The following is a 22,768-nucleotide window of genomic DNA, read 5'->3' as shown; positions in this document are numbered from 1 at the left end:
TTGACTTGTCAGATCTGACATATCATCAATTGAACCAAGATGATCGAAAATTAAAAATTAATCTATCAAAATTAGAAAACTTAAGGGATTAAAACCCGAAATTGAAAAAATGTAAAAAAAAAAAAAAAAAAGAAACTACACTAATGCAACTAACGTCATTTTCAATGTTCATCCGATATTGTACAAGTTGGAAGAATATAAGTCATCTATACATATGGGTGGCCGGGTGAGTTAAAGCTGGTTCTTCTTGGTCACACATACTTGTACAAAACAGACATAGTCTATTCAATATGCCTCTAAATCACATTAGTTACATCTTATAACTCATGGAAATCGAACATGTGACTATGTCTATTATAATATTTTAGAATTGAATGTTTATCATTTATCCAAAAGCTAATGTTTGTTGTTGAATGTCATTTTCTAAAAGAAATATAACAGATAACTCATGTTAATTCATGAAGGGGATCATTAATGTCATTTCAATAAATATAATTTATAATAGATCTTGTAAAAAATGTAAGATGTATAATAATGTGAGTGGAACTCGAGGATGTAAGTATTTTATTGCGCATCAACATGTATCTTTTGTGCGTTGTCTGGAAAAGGACAAGTAATTTCTCAAATTTTATTAAACTTGTTTGAGAATGTACAAAATTAATCTTTATTCCAAGGGATGTCTATTTTAAGTGTAGTATTAGCAGGAAAGTATGTTTAAAAAACAGAAAATTAAGTGGCGAGATATGACGAAGTTCAAATATTTTGGTGGACAAGGAACAAACGGGGATTCCCACAGAATCTAGGTCCCGGGGCCTTCAAAAGATTATAAATTTGAAATCTGAAGACATATAATTATACCATCTTAAATTTCATTATAACTGGGACAGTAGCTAACTCGATAAGACTCTAATCTATATAGTTAACCTGAATTAATTAATTCTTCATTTTATATATATATATGTGTGTGTGTGTGTGTGTGTGTGTGTGTAATGAATGGTACTGAGTATGTCTCTTGTGAGACAGCCGCATGAATTTTTATCTGTGAGATGGGTCAACCCTACCGATATTCACAATAAAAAGTAATATTTTTAACATAAAAAGTAATATTTTTTCATGGATGACCCAAATAAGAGATCTGTATCACAAAATATGACTCGTGAGATCGTCTCATACAAGTTTTTACCATGATACTAACTTTGGATATTCAAAAATGTAAAAAATATATGGAGTCTGTACCATTCATTTAGCTTTTAGACAAAGTGTACAACAAAGTCCAAAAGGCTACTTTATTATTTGTACACAAATTTCAAATAAAATTACATCTATAAAACTTGCACCAATTCAACTTTGAATCTTCCACGATCTTTTTTCACAATAGAAAATTTTCTTTTATGCATATGTTTTTTTCTCTTTTCCACAATCACAGGCTTTTCTCAATACTTTAGCTTATCATTTAAAAGCATATGTACAACCAAAGCATGCTTAAATCTCAAATATTATGTATATAATATGTATATAGTACTTGGAGAAATTGCATAATATTGAAATTGAACCTTGTCCTTAAGGATATCTTCTTTTCATACACGCAAAATTTATAAAATGAGAATAAAAATTTACACTTATATTTCAAATCTTAATTTATATTGGTTTTTATGCAAAGGCTAATTATATTAGTGCACAAATTGATTATTCACGTTTCACTCTAATTTAAAATATTAAGAAAAAATCAAAAATATTTTTTAAAAAAAATCAAATTAAACTCGTTTTTTCAACTTTTGATCATCCAAACATTTTCGAAATATTTATGAAATCCAAATTTTCTAAATTAAGTATAGAACAAAAATAAAAGCTAATATAATTGTCTTTTAGAATATTTAGATAAAATCCAAAAAAGAAGGAATATTCAGATAGGAATGGTTGGAAAGATTGTTTCTTTCGTCAAAAAGTACGGAACAAATTAATGAACTAAAAACTTCATTTATTTTGAAATTTGAATCAAAAGTCATATATGTTAAAATTGTACTAAGATAAGATCCCCGTATGATATAAATTTTTATAGGTGAAACCATAATATAAGAATTTAATAGACTTATTAGATTTCAATAAATTTGCAGGAAAAATCCCCGTATGGACAAAATTGTAGCAAAAGAATTTTTTAATGTGTGTACATCAATTGCGTCCACAGTTAAAGTAATCAGCATAATTTTATTTTATTTTTAAATATATATATAGTACTATAAAAGATATATATGCTTATTTTTTCTTGGTCAGGCATCATCTATACATGACATATTATTGAATTTAATGTGATAAATTTTGGAAGGAAAAACATTGATGGGAACTTTATATATAGAGGTAATTATATTAGCTCATTACATTTTTACGTACCAATTTTAGATATAAATTTTACAACACACACACACACAGATATATATATATATATATATATATATATATATATATATATATATATATATATACACACACATTTATATGGCTTTAACTCGTCAATTTTGATAGGGCTTTTCAGTCACAAATTTAAAAATAAACGAAGTTTTAGGTTAAATGATTTTATGTATGGGGGTTTTAGCTATTTTGAAAGATGGTGAAATGTTTTTTGCAATTTTAGATGACATAATTAACGTGACCTACCGTCTACTGATAACAATCTAAAGAATAATTTATTTGGAAAACAGAAAATATTAAAGAAATGGTGAATGCATTAACAAATCAAATAAATCATGTACAAGTTCAATATTAATGCCCAAGTTTACCTGTCGGAAACGGCAAAAAGAAATTAACTTTATATATATATATATATGGGAAAATTGTTACTTTAAATTTATATATATTCCAACTGCTACAAATTATTCAATATAATTATATGATATTTACATATTGACCTCTAAACACCAAGATAAAGAAAAGAAGAAAAATTACTTGATGAGACGAAGATGGAGAAAATCAAACCAAATTTGCTTGAACACGTTGATGATGAGATCATGATATTCATTAGAATTCAACAACAGATAGCAAGCAAGAAGCTCTTCCAAATCGCTGGAGGCTCTGATATTATTCTCCACGATCATCTCCACCATTGAATCCCTGAAATCTCTCCCAGGATCTTTAGAGGATTTCATCACAGCAAAACTTTCCGCCACGCTGCACCGTGAACCCGGACTTGAATTCGAACTCACGCTCTTACGGCCAAGATTAATCCGCCGGTTAGCGATTCGCGGAGAATTCGTGCGGAGTTTGACGCCATGTGAGGGTGAATTAGGTGAATATCGTCGGATTGGATGAGTCGCACTACTTTTCTTGGGCTGATGATAATGATCTTTGGAACTATTGGAAGTTAAAGTGTCTTCTTTGACAACTTTAACAGACAGGGACCCATACGCATTCTCCTCCGAAAATTCAGCTGAGGTTCTGTGAATCATGGTCGGGTCTTCTTTGCTCGTGATGATTGGAGGGAGACGGTTCTGCTCTGAAACCGCGCCAAATTCATTCTGGAAGGGTCTCTTGTCGTTGCCGTTGGAAATTTCCATGTCGTTGTCAGCACTGCATTTACAGGAGTTCGACCAAGAAATCATGCCGTCAAATGTGTCGGGGGTCATCAGCCCGCGGTCCGAGCCGTATTCGGGCAAGATGGAGTCGTCGTCGGAGGTGGAAGTTCGACTTAGAAGAGAATTTGAGTAGGCTTCCGGCGTCTTAGTCCATACTGATTCTATAGTTGCACGGCAGCTGCAACCGGCCGAAACCGACGAAGAAACTAGCCTCCGTGACCGTGGCGACCGACTCCTCTTGGTGCTTCTTCTTCTTCTTCTGGATGACTTTCTCGGCGGTTCTACTGACAAGTTTTGGTTCTTGAGGTCCCTTGTGAAGTAATAGGATTTCCTTTGATCAGATTGGTGGGGTTGGGGCTCTGCAACTCCTGCGCTAGTTGATGATGATGACAAAGATGACGGTGGTGTGTGCTTTCTGTTTTGGATTTTGTGCTGGTTTTTTCTTGTTTTGTTCATCTCTTTGAGCTTGTAGAGCCAGGAATTTGGTATCAAGTCTGATAATTTGAATCTGTAATTACCCATAGCAGAAAAATATGAAGTATACTTTCTTTCCAGATAAAAAAGGAACCCGATGAAATTTGAGAATGGAAGAAACTTTTGATTTGGCTCGAGAGTTGCTGAAGAATTGGTGAGAGAATAAATAGAGAAGTGGGACTTTTTGGGGTCCACGATGAAGAAAAAGTGTCCATACAAATTAAGCAAGCAAATGGCTATCATTATTATCGGGATTTTAACGCTTAATCGAATAGTTAAAAATGTTCTTGGAAAGTTAAAATAAAAATTTGAAATATATTTATTTAATATATTATTATATTGAACTAATAAAATATTAAAGTTAATCTGGAAATATCCAACGAAATAATTTGAAATTGGAAAAAGTTCGAAAAAATCAAGTTTCGATTAATTTTGAATATAAATTAGAGGAGTATGTCTCATGTTAGACCGTCTCACGGATCACAATCTGTGAGACGGGTCAACCCTACTCATATTCACAATAAAAAGTAATAATTTTTTCATAGATTATCTAAATAAAGATCCGTCTCACAAAATACGACTCCTGAGACCGTCTCACACAAGTTTTTGCCTATAAATTAAATATTTTTTTGAGTATGCTCTCTTCGTTTACATACATAATTATTATTATTATTATTATTATTATTATTTTTATTATATATATATAACAAAATGAACACATGTTCTTTATAATCTCTTTGAGTGTTAAATCTTTTTGAGTCACGCACATTCTTAAGATTATCTTAAATAATAATTGAAAACGATGGCTAATGTTCGTACATATACACGGGAAACATGAATTAGCCAATCCACGCCAGAATGATAAAGATTTCAAAATTGTTCAAATATGAGACTGTGTAATTTGAGAAGTGCTTAAAAATTTTTATAAGTACTACACATTTCAAGAATATGTATCTTCTTTTCAGGATTTCGTCACATAAGAACCCGAAAGTTAAGTGTGATGGACTTGGAACAATTCTGAGATGAGTAACCATGAGATGTTTCCTAGGGTGTATGAACGAGGAAATAAACATGCTAGAAAGACTCGTTTTGATACAGTGAAGATAGTCTCAAATCTGGAGCGTTACAATATAATCGTACTATAAAGTATGTATATAAACGTCTTGTGCATTAATTACCTAATAGGATGTACTGGTTCTAGACTTTTAATTATTTTTATGAAGTTTAAAAGTCTAGAGATATTCAATCTAAACTTTTATATACTCTATAAAAGTTAATAAATTTCTAGTTGTATTCAATGTAAAATTTTGTAGAATTTTAAAAAGTTATGTGGTATTCAAACTTGACATTTAAAAATTATACAAAAAGTCTATAGATATTCAAAATGTCAATAAACTTTAATAACTCCATGAAATTCTATTAAGTATAAAAATTAAAGCCTAGCTAAGATACCACAATAAAATGTCAAAAATGTTTTTGGTTCAACTTAATTAAAGATTTTGATGTATATTTAATTAAAAAATCTTTAAACTAACATATAATTAAAGCCTAGCTAAGATACCACAATAAAATGTCAAAAATGTTTTTGGTTCAACTTAATTAAAGATTTTGATGTATATTTAATTAAAAAATCTTTAAACTAACATATTCAATACAAGCATAAATTTTTATTCTTTTCTCTACCATATAATTTTTATTTTATTTGTATTTTTAAAAAAATATTTTTTTTATTGTTAACAAGAGTTTAAAATCAAAATTATTAACATAATTCATTTTATTTTTTGTGTTTCAGTCACAAAACTTAAAATTATATTTATTAAAAAAGTTTAAAAATTTATTACTACGGAACAAAAAAAATTATAATATTTTATTGATCTATGAATTGAAAATAATAATAATTTTTAATTAGTAATTTTTTATTAATTATTATATAACATTTTATGTTTAATTTATTTTTATAATTTTAGTTAATCTATATCTTGATTTTATTATAACTCAAAATTCTTACACATAATGTTTTTTCATTAACTTGATGAATATGTGTGTGTGTGTGTGTGATTAATACATAATGTTATAAGTTTCTTGACATATATATAAGAATAACTATAATAAATTAAATATATTAAAATTTTATAAAGTTACACTAATTACAAATATTTTAACATACTTATTATTTATTTTCAGTACAAATAATTGTCTTATTTAATTTTTTATTTGACATATTGTCAAAAACAAAATTGATATTTTTTGCATACAAAAAATTATTTAAAATGATCAGTTTGATTTTTATTAATATTGAAAATTATTATTATGTATTTTGAAAAAATTAATTATTTAAATAAATAGGTTTCATTCACTTGAATAATTGAAGTTTGGTTTCGATAAATTTAGTACTGACTTATTTGTTGTCTTTCATAAAATCAATATATAAAATATTAAATTGTGAGAGAGAAATATTTGAAATATGTAAAAAGTTATTGAATTAAATAATTTATGAACCAATTAGCCCAATCAATATCAAAGGCCACAATATAATATCGCAAGAGCTTACTCAAAATTAATTTGAAGTTACTAAAGTTCTGTTTAGACAAACAGTACTATAAAAATCTTTTTAGTCCTGAGGCACTTCAGATGTTTGTCAATAAATCTTATTGTCTTAATTTTTTAATCTTCTGGTGGCAAGTCAGTTCATTTGATATTGATGGTCTTAACTTTCAACTCGATTATCTTTAAACTTTATTGTTTTAAGAATAGGTCTCTTGTAATAAAGTCTCACGAATCTTTATATGTGAGACGAGTTAACCCTACCGATATTCACAATAAAAAATAATACTCTTAGCATAAAAAGTAATACGCTTTCATGGATTACCCAAATAAATATCTATCTCACGAAATACGACCTGTGAGACCGTCTCATACAAGTTTTGCTTCGTTTTAATTCCATAATGTCATTTTCCCATATTAGTATCTTTTTTAAAAAATTTGCATATAATAATTTGGTGGATGAGTTCAAAAAATTGCTCTCTTGTTGGTAATTCTAGGTTCGATGACATTTATTAGCCCCTTCTCTTGCCGTTTTTGGTTTTGACTGCAGTGATGCAGTCTTAGGATCGATGCCCATAAGGTTTGATTAACTCCCTTTACACAATTTCATTTGTTTCTACGACAGTTTTTCTTAGGATCGCCTTATCTTAATACCTTTTTTGCAGGGCAATCTCATCGAAGACCCTCGTACAACATCGTGCAGCATGCCAATCCATGCACTGATCAATTTGCAGGGTAGGATCGCTGTCCATGAGAAAGTTGAGGGAAATTAGGTGGTTGGCCACTGCATGTGAAATTTTCACTTAGGTTTCACAAACAGGAACTTCAAGGGCGAAGAGGAAAGCGAGCGGGATTCTCGAAAGGATGAATAAGTTTGCATTTGTGTCTCATACTACCTAGATTAGATGTAAATCTTCAACGAGATTTTGGAAAGGATGAATAGGTTTTTGTCTCATGCATGCTTCCTAAATTAGATTTAAACCTTCGACTTTTTTCTAAAGAAATCTTATAAAAGCCTTGTGTGTTGATATAACTTTGGCAAAAACTTGTGTGAGACAGTCTCACAGGTCGTATTTGTGAGACGGATCTCTTATTTGGGTCATCAATGAAAAAATATTACTTTTTATGCTAAGAATATTACTTTTTATTGTGAATATGAGTAGAGTTTATGATCCGTGAGACGGTCTCACAGATTATGATCTGTGAGACGTTCTCACATGAGACTCGCTATATAACTTTTTAGTACAACGAGATTGAGGGGTTACTGTCAGCATATAAATTCAATCATCACCACAAGGTGTTTATATATGTGAATCATAAAGTTTTCATATTGATTTTATAGATAGTTGTAACAAAATTATTTTAAATTAAGTTTTTTTGTTTTCAACATTTTAAATGAGAATCCCTATGTTTAAATTTTTTTACATTTAATTGTGAATTAAATGAAAAAAGAAAAAGAAAAGAAAATCAATCACGAACAAATAGAAAGTATAAAGAAAAAGAAAAAAAAAACTCCCAATCCCAATCCACAAACAAGAAGAAAAATTACAATTAAAAGGTTTTTATATAATAGATATCCAAACAACTTGCAATTATTTTTAACTATAAAAATACTTTTTTATAAAATAGTCGTCCAAACAAATATATTTTATAATTTTTTTTAAAAAAAACTTTTATAAAAAACTTGTCCAAACTGAACTTAAATAATTATAACCAACTGACTAATATAAAACAAATGCAAATTGGGTTTTTAGTAAGACAAACATAGCTCTATATAATTAATAATTGTGTACATGGCCGTATTATTCCCAGTTCACTCTATTCTTCTCGTCATTTCTCTCTTTTTCACTAAGTGAATATTCTTAAGCTTCTGGAGATTTGAAATGTTTTTTAAATACCTCGATGATTGTAACCAATCTAATCAAATTAAGAAACCATCCTTATGTTTAGTTCAGAGAACTCGAAAGGAGGTTATTTTACCACATGATAAGACAAATATTGTATGCGGATATCATGAAGTGATTATCTCCATTTGCCGACCTTCTCATGTGTTTTAAGGAAAGGAAATTTGTGGAGTCGAAAAGCGATCCGAAATCCAAGACTAAAAGGTCATCAGGATCCAAGATTCTTGACATGGAGAGTTAATGTTTGAACCATCCAAAGAGAATTCGAAAAGATACAGACATTGGTAATAGAGTACCATGTTCGATATTTGTATACGTACCAATCGATTAATAGAGTACCATTCATCACAAATTATTCAAAAATGCCATCAAATAACTAATTACAACCAACTACTAATAAGTAGACATGCAACCCACATAAATGAGATTGAAACCCAATATCTATTCCAAAAATGAGAATATTAGGGCATCCTCCTTGTCAAACGGCCGAGAGATCTTTGTGGGGAATTATAATCTTTTAAGGTGGTCTTGTTAAATAATTATGCGAAATTCTTTTTGCACAATTTGTCTTCTCTTCTTGTTCGAGTAGTCCATCGAATTATGCACCACGGAATTATCATTGGTCTCACTAGTGATTTCCTAACTTCTTGATATATATACACACTTGAGCAATTCCGAGCTGGCCGGACTTTCAGATTCTCATGACTTGAAAATTTTAGGGATATTTTTTTCTATATCCGATCAATACTCCACTGTAGAACTTGATCCATGTTGTTTAGAATTTCTTGCCCTCCATATCACAAAATATAAAATACTCATGCCCAACCAATAGCATCTAAAATAGAAACATAAGAAAACTCCAAAAATATTAATTAGCGAAGAGTCCCCATTTCGTTCTCTGATGAGAATCTGAACTGTGGCATTTCTCCTTTTATTCGGGTTTGTTTTGTTGTACTAATGCAATTTCAAAGGAGGAGCCTTTACGGGCAAAGAAGCTACTTTTGATTATCTGATTACATCATGATAGCAACTCGAAGTTGGTTTACACTGCTGGATTCAAAACAATATTAATCACAAATTCAATAAATAATTTCATTTGGTAAATGAAATTTAAAGAAATAATGAATGTTTCAATCTAAAACTATTTTTTTTTTAAAACAAAAACGGAAAAGTACAGTGAAATTTTATGCTGGAACCACTATCCTTGTTAAATTCGTATCCACAATTGTAGAGTGCTGTTGATTGTTGAGTTGCTCTCCGACCAGTCCAGACGCCCACCGCCGTAGAACCCTCAACAACGTAGCTGCCTTTCTTCTTCCTCGCCCCGTTCCACTCCCCATTATTTCCCAAACAACCCTCTCTATTCCCGAAATGGCCGCCACCTCCGCCACCATCTCTGACCCCCCTCTCCTGCAAATAATCACAAGTGTAGCCGCAGCACTTTCTCTGGCTCTATCTGACCCTTCTCTCAACACTGTCGTCAACCTTTTCACCAAGTTTTCACGGTAAGCCGCGGCCACTGCCAGCAATCCGCCCCTCTTCATCACCACCTCCAGCACTGCCACCGCCGTTTCCAACAGCGACTCCGGCTGCTCTCCTCCCATTATATCCACCACTCCTCCCTCAATCAACTTGCCAACCGCCTCCCTATCTGCCGCCAAATTCAAGATAGCCATCATGGCATCCCTCTTAGGAGAAGTCGGACCCAATCTGGCCAAATCGAGCAGGGCCTTCACAACCCTTGTCTTCTTCCCCAGTTTCTTCCGATGCGCATGAACGCCAGTCAAGCTGAAAATAGTTGCCGCCGCATTCCCCTTGGCCTCCCATGAGGCACCAGACCTCAACACCTCTATCACACCGTTAAGGAGTCCATCGGTCTCCATGATCCTCGTTTTGTTCGCCTCCAGTATAGAGAGGTTCAGAATCGTAGTAACGGCGTTGACTTGCAGGTCAGGATGCTCCGAGCCCAACAACAAGACCAGCAGAGGGAGGGCTCCAGCTTCGGCGATGCATGCCCGACTATCCGAGTCGGTCTTGGCCAATACACGCAACTCGTGAACCACGCGATTGATTGACTCCGTCGTCTGTGACGCCGTTAAGTTGTTGACCAAAAAGGAAACAGTCATCTTAACAGCCTCCAACGCGGTTTTGTTGAGGAAGACGCCGTTAGGCGTGGCGTTGATATTCTCTGTTGACTCAAACGGGATCCTCTGGTCCCGGCACCACATCGCTATTAAATTCTTCAAAGCTAAATTGGGGATGAGCTGGGTGTGGGTGAGGGTCTGACCTGTCTTCGGACACGTGTCGTGTCCTGATTCGATCCACTGGCATATCGAGGCCCTATCGTAAGTCTGCCCTGTGGACACCACCACCGGATCCCTCATCAAATCCAGAGAGATCGGGCACCTGAAATCCGCCGGGATATTCACCTCGCCCGTGGCCTGCCGCCGCATCCGGCTGTTTCTCGGCGTCGAGGCGCCGTACAAGACGCACTTTGCGTAGCGTACGAGTCCTATCAACGCGATAACATCCGCCTTTGACTTGTCGTCCATTTGGTTCTGAACTTCATCCTCGAGGTTCTCGATTTCGTTGCTGCAACTTGTGGAGTCGTTCAAGTCCAATGCTTTGAAAATCTCGGAGAGGTTTCGATAATCCGGAACGATCTCTTTTTTGATATTTTCCAGCATGTTCAGAACCTCGGCTCTAAGATCTTCAGCGCCGCAATCCACACAATCTGCTGTTTGATCTGAACACTGCTTTATGATCAAATCGAGCAATTCTTGGACATCCTCGTTCAATTTCATCTCTTTCGAAGGGAAAATATCGAGAAGCGTGGAGAATTCAGCTATCAATTGATGAAAAGAAATGGATATGGAGTGAATTTGCGTCAGCAGCCACATCTTGCTGCAGCTGGAGCAATCCTCGACCAATATTTTCATCCGTTGCAGAACGATATACAATTCCTCGAAGCACAAAGCAGCAGAAGGAGAAAGAATATTTACCTGAGTAGAAACAAGGTCCTCAAAAACGACGGAAATGAGCCGAGATTTTCTGATAACGGAGGCGGAGCTTGTGTTGAGGAGGACTTTGAGGGGCTGGAGAGATGAGACTTCCTGAGAGAGAAGAAAGAGCGAGCGGAGAAGCTTCTGATCGGAGTAACCGGGCGAGACGAACGCGCCCGCCGAGGGCCGCCGTTTTCTGGCCGGGAAGTTATCCTGCGACACCGCCATCCGCTACTGATAGGGAAATGAACGAATTTACAAAAGAGAAAAAGAAAGAATTGGGAAGCAAAAGAGTTGATTCTCTTGTAAGCGAAAGAAATTGCAATAATCAAACGAATGAGCTGTCAACAATTTTAAAGAAAAACATTTGTTTGGATGCCTTTTCCTCTATTATTTGATTACTAATTCAAAATATAACTAATTGATTCAGTAAAATATTGATATTAATTATATATATAATTACAAGTCTAACATAGAAGGCGTGAGTATTGCAGTGGATACAACAATGATTCGATTAATAAAGGTTGAATTGAACAAACTATTTAAGGTTGCATTCGAAAGAAATAATTTGAAATGTGAATTTATAATCTAAAATTTTTAAATTCATTTAATGGTTTGAATGAATTTATATTGAATGAAAGTTAAAAATAAAATAAATTTCGTTATCAATTATATTTAGTAAAAAAAAAAATTAATTGATTTATTATTATTATTATTATTATTATAAATTTGAAACCGATTCGGAGTTGCCGGCTGTTGCACGATATGAAAACCAGATTTTGTTTATAACATGTTTCTTATTTTTGACCGTGTTTGGTTTGGGATATGTTCGATGAGTTGGCAGTGGGGTATGTATATATGGTGGTGAATGGTCTGTTTCTCGCACTTTACCAAATAATTATTAGCAATTTGGATAATACTCATCATGGCCTTGTACAAACAAATATTATGCAATTATTCACCAACATATAATTTTCAATTCATTTAATTTTTTTAAAAATATTCTTAGTCGTTAATATGATATTCTTTTATAATAAAAAAAATATGGATAAGGATAAAGAAATAGTTTAGAAACTTTAAAAATTGGATGAGATGATATATATTTATACAATTGCGATAATTTATTATAATAAGTTTTTATGACCTTTTTTTAGAATGATACTACATATACGTCCATTTTTACAACATACAAAATTCAATGTAAAATTCAATTTGTCAAAATCTCACTATATATTTAATACAAAATCTCGACATATAATGATTGTAAATACCGTTGTAACGATATATTGGTTGTATCTTTAGCATTATTATTATTATTATTATCGAACGAAGAGAATATTATTTTGTAAAATCAGAAATATTACTTTTTGAAGTTGATAAGAGTACCTTAATACGTGATGAGTGTACATAAATTTCCATTTTGATTTTAACTATATGATTTTTTTATCTAGCAAATTTGTGTGCGAAATATAATGCTATCATATTTTATTTTATTTAAAAATAACAGTATTAGTGGTATATTTTTGGGAAGATATTTCAGAACTAGTTAATTCTATACTAAAAATCTTTTATAATTCAAATAATAATAATAATATAGTGTAGATGTATATTTATAAATAGTATGAATTATTTTTATATTTGCAACTAGTAAAATTTGTGAAAATAATATTAACATTAATCTGTGATGATTAGTAGAAGATAAAATAATGATTACTCACGGTAATAGGCAAAATAGCATGTTCATAAGTTACAAAGTTCCATAATTAAATAACAATTAAACATTTGATTAAGTCTAATTCGGGTGGCGGCACCACGTTTCGGAACAATGAAACCAAGTTAGAAAGTTTCTACGGGCTGCTACGTCAACTGGTTAGCCCAAATATTATATTCATAACGTGATTTTCAGCAGTCATTGCCTTCTCCCATGGATGACACGCACAACGTAAATATTATATTATATTATATTAAAGTTAAACACCTTACGATAATTAATTTTTCAGTATAATAAAATATCGTTATATATATATATATTTATATATATATATATATATATATATATATAATTGTAGAAAATAAATGAACTATATTACAACTTCATTTAAACATCTTTTAATTTTTTAAATCAATCTATCCAAATTAAACTTCCATGCATAGCTATTTTCAATTTCAAAAACAAATAAAAATTGATCCAAATCTTTATGCTTTGGGTTTATCGTTAATTTTTTTAACATGTGGCATTGATCGCTATTATTATACTAAATATGCTTTTTGTGAATTTTTTCCTATGTTACCAAAAATTCAGATATAACCCTTTTTTTTTAGTTTAGTGTCCACGTGTGCAATATCATATCGACATCCATGATGAAAAAGGACAACATTTGTCACAAATTGAAAATTACAAATTAAAACTCTAAGCAGCAATCCTTCTGTCTAATATTAATGCACTTTTCATCAATTGTATGCCCGATTTAGTCAAGATATTAAATTTTGTATGCGAATTATTTATTTATTATATGAAGCATTTTGGGCAGAGATTAATTATCGATAGATGGCAAAGCCAACTGTGGACAATATTAATTATTTTTGGCATATTTAAAGTTTAAGGGTTTGTTGTTGCAACTGCTTCCATAAATAACCCGCAACACGCTGCCCCATTGACATTCATTTCGAACAAAACTATATATATTTTCCAACTTAAATATTATTAAAATCATTTCGCCACACATATATTATATTTTTTTATTCTTGGCATGACAGCTTCGATGTGTGTATATGTATGTATATTTATATTAAATTAAAAAGAATTATCTATCAAAAGTCTCCTGACTTTATGACATAACCTCTATTCGCCCAATATATAAAAGAAAAATTATCTACTTGTGCATTTTGTTATCTACCATATGTTTTCTCAATAAGAAATTGATCTAATTTTGTATTTTGATATTGATACATGAGTATGTCTCTTGTGAAACGATCTTACGAATCTTTATCTGTGAGAAGGGTCAATCCTACCGATTTTCACAATAAAAAGTAATACTCTTAGCATAAAAATAATATTTTGTAATAGATGACCCAAATAAGATATCTATCTCACAAAATATGACTCGTGAAATTGTCTCACATAAGTTTTTTTATGTTGATACATGTATATATGTAAAGAAAGCAAAGGCAATCCTAAAAATTATTCCATATTACGGGCTTTTGCTGTCTCCAATTAGTAACAAACAAATGGACCCTTAGATGGCCTTTTCTGCTGGCAATCACATTTCATGCCTCTTTTGGGCCATTGGCTTCTTCAATATATACTCTGACTTTAGTTTTAATTTTTATCAGTTTAACGAATATAAACAAACATTTTTAGTAGAAGAAAATTGAAATTATTTTGTAATTTTATTATAATATATTGAAGCTCAACTCGATTTAGTTAACAGTGGAGTATATTTTATTTCATTATAAATTAAAGTAGCTCTTAAAAAAATTATAGGATCAAGTAAAAAAAATTGGCATAAAAAAAATAAATATATTTTATGAATATCGTTTTAAATTCAGTATTAAGAAGATACGTGTATATAGAATATTTGGTTTAATAATTTTTTTAAAATATATATTATTTGTGGATGCTACGCATCGAAGATAATAGCCCCGTCTCAACGTCACAGTGCCTTTTGGTAGAGACTAAATGCCACTGAACATTCTAACCCAATCAAATTTTTATATTTTAATTAATATTTCGAAATCAATGTTGATGACTCATCAATTTCTCCAAAGTGTGTGTTTTCGCATATTTATTATTCACAATTTCACATATCAATTCATGTAAAAAAAATGTTATCGCTTAGTACACCTTTGCACTTATGAATTATATATTTAGTTATTCGTGTGATTAGATGTGCAGATAAATGAGGATTATGTTATTAAAAAAATGAGTCGTTTATAATAAAAATAAATTCGGTATCATCATATAGAAACTAAACATATTAATATTGAATGAAGAATAAAAGTAAAAGTTGGATTCATCGACTAATTTTATTCAAGAAAATTTTGAGTTTGGATTTGTGTATTTAGTCATATATTATAATAACAGAGTTGACGTAATTACCATAGATGGTTTATTATTAAATAAACCAATGGTGCCGGGTTACGGAAATGCTAGCATTCTTGATTTTGATGATATTAAAACTTCTTGGATGAAATACAAGTGTAAGATGTCAAGCTGAGAGATTTGACCAACGCTTTTTTCTAAACTCTTACACGATCCCAAACGATATTTGAGAAAAAGGAAATTACAAAATTGAGTTTTCAGAGAAAAATGTGTTGGTATGATTATATTCGTTTGGTTTTAGGATATTTTCCTCTAAAACTAACATACGCATTGAATGGTGTGATGTGAACGTCCACCGGTTAGAACAAAATTTATAAGGTTTCAAAAATTATATACTCATAAATCTTGATTAAAATTATGAATTTAATTGGCGAACGATGCCTGCTGAGACCTGCATATATTCATGTATTTGATACCTAACAGTAGGTAGGTTGCGGCCGATAGTTCTGTGAAATGGGCAACGATTTTATAATAGAATATTGAATGGTTCTGACTCTTCAAATCGGATTATGTGGTACACCTTCTCCTTATTTAATTGCTGATTGAATTTTTTCCAAAGAAGCGATGACGTTTTATTCAAGTAAACTGGCATGGGTCTTAATTTGAAAGTAATATCTCTTCTTTTTTTTAGAGATCACATACATAAACATGCATGTGTGGATATTTACTTCCCGCCCATCTCAATCGGTTTTAAATGCAGATTCTGTGGAGACAGCAACGCAGGCGAGATATTCATATACAACAAATGAAGTAATTTTTACAGTTCTATTCAAATTTGTTCATTCGATACATGGCTCGAGTGAAGATTTGAGATACCCGAGCTCGATCAAATCATGCTAAATCGAGTTTTTATCGAGTCGCTCACGAGTAGTTTGACTCTTTGCATATTAAAAAAAAAGGGGGTTTGTGTGTGTATCGATTGTTTTCCTTCCGAGTGTATGTAGTTACATCACGCGTATAAATATAATCATATTGAAACACCGAGCTTTGGGAAATGCAAATTAATTAGCAAGCCTGCCAACATTTGTCCAACATATATGTTTTTTTCATAGGGTCGGTTGCGGCACGTGCATATTCCAATAATATTGTTCATATTTGAAATAATGTGAACTTGAAATGGGAATTAAATATACAATCATTTAATTTCGTAATGTAATTCTTCTAATATTATTGAAAATGCAGCATATGTGTATCTGATCCAAACGTAAGAGCATCTCCATTGCCATTGGAGCAAAGATTTGCGATATCCACCTTTGCGCCAAATTTGGTGCAACATTTGTTTTTACATTTTTTAAATTATTATAAATATGTATTAATTTTATTATTTATTTTTAAATATAAGTATTATTTAAATGAGAGTAAAATATTTATTTTATTATTTTAATAATGAGATATATAAACATAACAATTTAAAATAATAATTATTGATTTTTTTAATATTTATGTTAATTATTAATAATTAAAGAATAATTTGATTTTACTGATTTATAAATAATATAATTTAATATAAATATGCTCATTTCGCACTACGAAATGCTTTAATTGATCATTTGTGAGATTGATATAATCATTCAAACGTTTGAAGTTATATTCTAATTGTATTTGAAGTTGTACGTATCTGTATTATTTTTGAATTTGTATTCATATTTTTCAATTTAAATAATTTTTGTATACTAATTCATATTATATATAATTTAAATTTATTAATAATATAATATTGATTATATAAGATAAACATTAATCATAATTAAAAATATAGTAGATAAAAGATAATAATTAATATATGTAAAATAAAAAGAAATATTTTGAAAATATTCTTTTTGGTGTAAGATTTTTGAAGTAAATGAGTTAGAGATGGATGTTGTATTTGATGCGAAATTCGCATTATTTTCTTGTCAAATTTGCACTAAAATAGATTTTGTAGTTGGAGATGACCTGATCAGAACTTAATATGCAGTGTTAAGACAAAACAAAAGGGAATTCATATTGTACGTTTAAGTTTTTTTTTTAAAAAAAGAGGCTTGTCCTTGGAATAATATCTTCCCTTAATTATAATAATAATAATAATATATATATATATATATATATATATATATATATTTCTGAATTTAATTGGAAGCAAAATAAAATGGGCAACAACGTGTATGGTTTTGTCGAAATGTGAAAACTCTGCCTTTTTGTTTTACTTGAGAAGAGAAATTTCGTGGAAACCACAGGAATTGCCTGAGGTGGACCAATGCATCTGGATTGCGCAAATAAACACCAGGATTCCATTGCAATTTTTTATATATATTTGTTAGGTTTCTATTTTTTGTGATTTTTTATTTTTATTTTTATTCAGTTTATTTTTTTTTTTAAAAAAACAATGTGCTACAGGTTTTTTTTAAGGATGGCTACATGATTTGATGGAGTTATTCGTGAAAAGAATCTTATGGCATTTGATAATTCACGAAGATTTTTGTGAGAATATAAAGCATGGAGATTTAATAACAAAGAAATTCGAGTTTAATGTGGGAATAAGGTTTTCAAGATATGGGATTTAGTTTAAACGACGACAATTTCTAAGTTTGAAAGTAAAAAAGATCTGATTTATATAACCTGAGAGAACGTATATTTCTGGATTAGGAATTGAGTATATATACATTGTTCGAATTTCAAGATAAGATTTGATTGATTTATATATTATCCGTGAGGTGAAAGTAAGTTCCTGGTAAAAAAAAAAAAAGAAGAGGATATCTGTATATCAAAGGGATTTTAAGCAAGATAGAATTGAAGACAAATGGTGATCAGAAAACTAAGATCCGCAGAGAATATTCTATGAGTTGAGTTTGAGTTGTCAGTTGTGAAAGATCAGCAAACTATTATTATTGATATCGAGAATCTTTTGTATATCTGGGCGTGGATGTTTGGAGTAGGACGATCGACTTTGTATAACAAATTTAAGCGACAAATCTGCTTTCTTCAAAAAAAAGAATTCTTAATTCGCACCTTTCTCACGTTTGGTCAACTCGATTATTTATTTTGTACGTTCGAGTATAGAGTTTTGATTCTTTTAAGAGTATGTCTCATGTGAGACCGTCTCATGCATCTTAATATATGAGACGGTCAACCCTACTCATATTCACAATAAAAAGTAATACTCTTATCATAAAAAGTAATATTTTTTCATGGATGACCCAAATAAGATATCCGTCTCACAAATACGACCAGTAAAACCGTCTCACACAAATTTTTGCCTTCTTTTAAATGTCTTAATAACATAAACATGTGAATTTTAAGAATACACACGTAATTTTTCATGGTCGTTGTTGGGTAAAACTTGTTTTTAAATCACAAATAAATATTTCGGTGTCTTTAAGTTTTTTTTTTTAAGTATATTATTAGATTAAATAAATATCTATTAACTAACTTTAACCAAAAAAAAAAACAAAAATTAACTTCAAATTTTATCTAACATAATGCACTTTTCACCATTTTTCCGCCAAAACAAAGCTTTTTCCTCACTTTTGCACACCAAAAGTCGATATGATGGATACAATAGAGGCTACGTATTTTTTTTTTTTTTTTATTTTTCATGTAACGCATTGTATTGGATGACGTGAAAAAACTCATATAACCAATTTACAACCATTTGATGAATATTTGTGTTTTAAATAAATTGGAAAGAGTTGAATAAATTGATTTTTGACAATGTTATTTTTTTTTCGTTGAGACGATTGATACTAAGCTACATACATAAATATCACGTCGACATCTCGCAACTATACTATAAATTGTAAATAAACAATTTGTGATTTCCCCATAAATTAATCTCGTAATCTCCATTCTTTCACCATTTATTAGTAGTTAAGTGTGAAACATGCCTAATTCGGTCCATAATATGAAAATTTCCCAACTACATATTTAATACAAAAAAATTCTAAATATCATGTTGTGTTTATAAGCTAAATAAGAAACCACCAACTAGTTTTTTACGGAACATTTTTTTAATTCTCAAGCGTTTATATTTTAATACCGTAATCCATACGATTTAGTATAATTATTTATTTGTTAATTAAAATTTTGGCATCATATATCAGAATAATGAGCGAGGAAAGAGCAATACGACGTTGCTTTGGAAACAATCCCCTAATAAATTAAAATAGTGATTTATATATTTTCTGTAATTTTATCTTATCTGTAACCTCTCTCTCTTCAATCTCTTTTAAATATCTTATCATACATTTTATCTCTCCTAATCCGGTCAATAATTTTTTTTGGTCAAAATTACATTTTAAATAAAAATTATATATCATATTGTGTTTATACGATAAATTAAAAAAAAAACTACCACCTAGTTTTTACGGAACATTTTATCATGAAGGGTTTATATTTTAAAACTTTAGTTCTGATATGTATTTAATATAATAACATTATCTTTATCTAAATAAAAATTTAAAAGTATAACAAAATTTTATCATTCAACTCCATATATATTAATGATTAAAACAAAGAAACCGAGCAGTACGACGTCGCTTTGGAAAAAAGTCCCTTAATAAATATAATAACGACCCTGTATTCGCTACGATTCATATTGTCCTACGCCTCTTCTTTATTCTCTTCTTGTCTCTCTTGAACCTCTTTTAAGCATCTCTCCTTCGTTTTCCTCTTCCCCTCCTACCTTCTTCTTTCTTCCTTTTTTTTTCCCAATCACCATCCCGAGAAATTATGAATAATTTTGTTGATTTTCATCCTAGGAAGGCTTGTTATTTTTTAATACACGGTTTCTGCAAAAATTCAAAACAAATCTGTATTTGATCCCTCGCGTTTCATCTGTTGTTCCATCCCTTTTGGAACGAATGTGCAATAAGTGTAAGACAGGCGGATATATAAGAAGATAGTGGAATTCATTGTCTCTCAAATTATGGTGGAAGGAATTTCAATTCAACAGGACACCGCCGGAGAGGAGATTAGCATCAATCTCTTCAAGAAATACGAACTCGGCAAACTCCTTGGCTGCGGGGCCTTCGCCAAAGTCTATCACGGCCGAGACCTGCGCACCGGCCAGAGCGTGGCCATCAAAGCTATCAGCAAACAACGCGTCATGAGGAAAAACCTCATGGCGCACATTAAGCGGGAGATTTCTATCATGCACAAGCTGGACAATAGCCACATCGTGCGCCTCCTCGAGGTACTCGCCACAAAGACCAAGATCTACTTCGTCATGGAATTCGCCAAAGGAGGCGAGCTGTTTACCAAGGTTGCAAATGGCAGATTCAGCGAGGATCTTAGCCGCAAATATTTCCAGCAGTTGATCTCCGCTGTCCGTTACTGCCACTCGCGGGGAGTTTATCACCGAGATTTAAAGCCCGAGAATCTATTGCTGGACGACAATTGGGAGTTGAAGATAACTGATTTCGGGCTCAGCGCCGTTACCGATCAGGTTCGGCCCGACGGTTTGCTCCACACGTTATGCGGGACCCCGGCGTACGTTGCACCTGAGATCCTCGCGAAACATGGCTACGATGGTGCGAAGATTGATGTGTGGTCCTGCGGAGTTATTCTGTTCGTGTTGAATGCTGGTTACTTGCCTTTCAACGACACCAATATAATGGCCATGTATAGAAAGATCTACAAGGGCGATTTCCGTTGTCCAAAATGGACCTCACCCGAGCTGAAGCGGTTCTTGTCCCGTATCCTCGACCCCAACCCCAGCACCAGAATCACGGTAGACGAGATATTGCTGGATCCTTGGTTTCAAAAGGGGGACAAGCAGATTAAACCTCCGGTAGTTACAGAGACGTTCGAGTTCAAGGAACCTCGAGAAGAAGCTCGCTTCTTGAACGCCTTCGATTTAATCTCCTACTCCTCCGGTACTGTTCTATCTGGCTTGTTCAGTGGTATCGGGGATCCCATTAGTTCAGAGATGTTTGTGTCGGCCGAAACACCGGAGAGGATTATCCTGAGAATCTCGGAGTTGGCGGACGAGGAGGGGATGTGTGTGGTGAAGAATGGGACGGTGTTGAAGCTGCAGGGGAAGAATAATGGTTGTTGTGAATTAACGGTGGGGGTGAACCGGTTGACGGCGGAGCTGGTGGTGGTAGATATCACGAGTGGTGGCTTTGAAGGGGATGTTTGGAACGAGAGATTGAAGCCACGGCTGACTGATTTAGTCCTTCAATCGGAAGAGCATATCTCCGGCGAGTAGAGTAATTCCCACTTCCGGGGAATCCAATCATTAGTACGTCAAATATTTGTATATAATAATAATAATATTCAATAATAGAGAATTTTAATTTTTATCTGAGTATTTTAGGACAAAATATGTATTGCCAGGTTCTATGTAAACTAATTTTCCCTGGTATTATTTTCCATCGAGATTTAAATTTTTAATTTGATATACATACATGTCATGTTTGTTTTGTGGTGTTTATTCTGAAAAAAAAACATGCGAAACATTTACATTATTACAAAGAAGTTACATTATATATATATATATATATATATATATATATATATATATATATATATAATAAATCAAACTGATGAATTATTTTAAAGATATAAAAAATAATTTATTAATTATATTCTTGTTTGCAGTTATTTTGAATAACCTAACTTAATTTATGTTCGTTTTACAACACCACAAACCTTTACGGCGCGAAATCAATAATATAATTTACATTGAAAAGCAACAAAAGATTCTTTTACTTAAAATTAAGCAATCAACAAATTAATCTAATCTAATGATCAAGAGTGAGTCTCATGTGAAATCATATCACGGGTCATAATTCGTAAGACGGGTCAATCCCACCCATATTCACAATAAAAAGTAATACTCTTTGCATAAAAAGTAATACTTTTTCATGGGTGACCCAAATAAAAGATCCGTCTCACAAATACGATCCGTGAGACCGTCTCACATAAATTTTTACCAATTATCAATGAAGTGAGTCAGGAAATAATTAAATGGAAATAAACAAAGAAACAGTTGCCTGTATATAATTTGTACGTCATGTTTGGTACAAAATAATTGACTGTGAATTTCTCATATCAGTCCTTATGGAAATCACAATAAGCGTGTGTATTGATTTTATATTTTTTTAATGATTCTAATGGAGTTGTTTAAAAGTTTAGAGGGTTGAAATTTATACTTTTATATATTTTATTGAAGTTTATGATATTCAATGTAAATTT

At 31.6% G+C, this 22,768-nt stretch overlaps 3 protein-coding genes across 3 annotated transcripts; 1 reads left to right on the top strand and 2 right to left on the bottom strand.

Moving 5' to 3' along the window:
* Positions 1–2,829: 2,829 nt before the first annotated feature.
* Positions 2,830–4,251, bottom strand: LOC140828217 (transcription repressor OFP1-like). The gene has a single exon (XM_073191202.1). It carries the CDS (start codon positions 4,086–4,088, stop codon positions 2,937–2,939), a length of 1,152 nt encoding a protein of 383 aa, XP_073047303.1. The 5' UTR covers positions 4,089–4,251; the 3' UTR covers positions 2,830–2,936.
* Positions 4,252–9,467: 5,216 nt separating this feature from the next.
* Positions 9,468–11,910, bottom strand: LOC140826261 (U-box domain-containing protein 16). The gene has a single exon (XM_073188464.1). The coding sequence runs from the start codon at positions 11,716–11,718 to the stop codon at positions 9,673–9,675; it is 2,046 nt and encodes a 681-aa protein (XP_073044565.1). The 5' UTR covers positions 11,719–11,910; the 3' UTR covers positions 9,468–9,672.
* Positions 11,911–20,157: 8,247 nt separating this feature from the next.
* On the top strand, positions 20,158–21,973 carry LOC140826260 (CBL-interacting serine/threonine-protein kinase 14-like). The gene has a single exon (XM_073188463.1). It carries the CDS (start codon positions 20,496–20,498, stop codon positions 21,777–21,779), a length of 1,284 nt encoding a protein of 427 aa, XP_073044564.1. The 5' UTR covers positions 20,158–20,495; the 3' UTR covers positions 21,780–21,973.
* The last annotated feature ends 795 nt before the right edge of the window (positions 21,974–22,768 follow it).

The sequence above is a fragment of the Primulina eburnea genome, chromosome 3, assembly GCF_022965805.1.
Source record: "Primulina eburnea isolate SZY01 chromosome 3, ASM2296580v1, whole genome shotgun sequence".
Lineage (NCBI taxonomy): Eukaryota > Viridiplantae > Streptophyta > Magnoliopsida > Lamiales > Gesneriaceae > Primulina > Primulina eburnea.
This window is presented reverse-complemented; position numbering and strand designations above follow the sequence as displayed.

Excerpts from the sequence above, each read along its gene's own strand:
- LOC140826260 (XM_073188463.1), top strand. The coding sequence starts at position 20,496 with ATGGTGGAAGGAATTTCAATTCAACAGGACACCGCCGGAGAGGAGATT.
- LOC140828217 (XM_073191202.1), bottom strand. The coding sequence starts at position 4,088 with ATGGGTAATTACAGATTCAAATTATCAGACTTGATACCAAATTCCTGG.
- LOC140826261 (XM_073188464.1), bottom strand. The coding sequence starts at position 11,718 with ATGGCGGTGTCGCAGGATAACTTCCCGGCCAGAAAACGGCGGCCCTCG.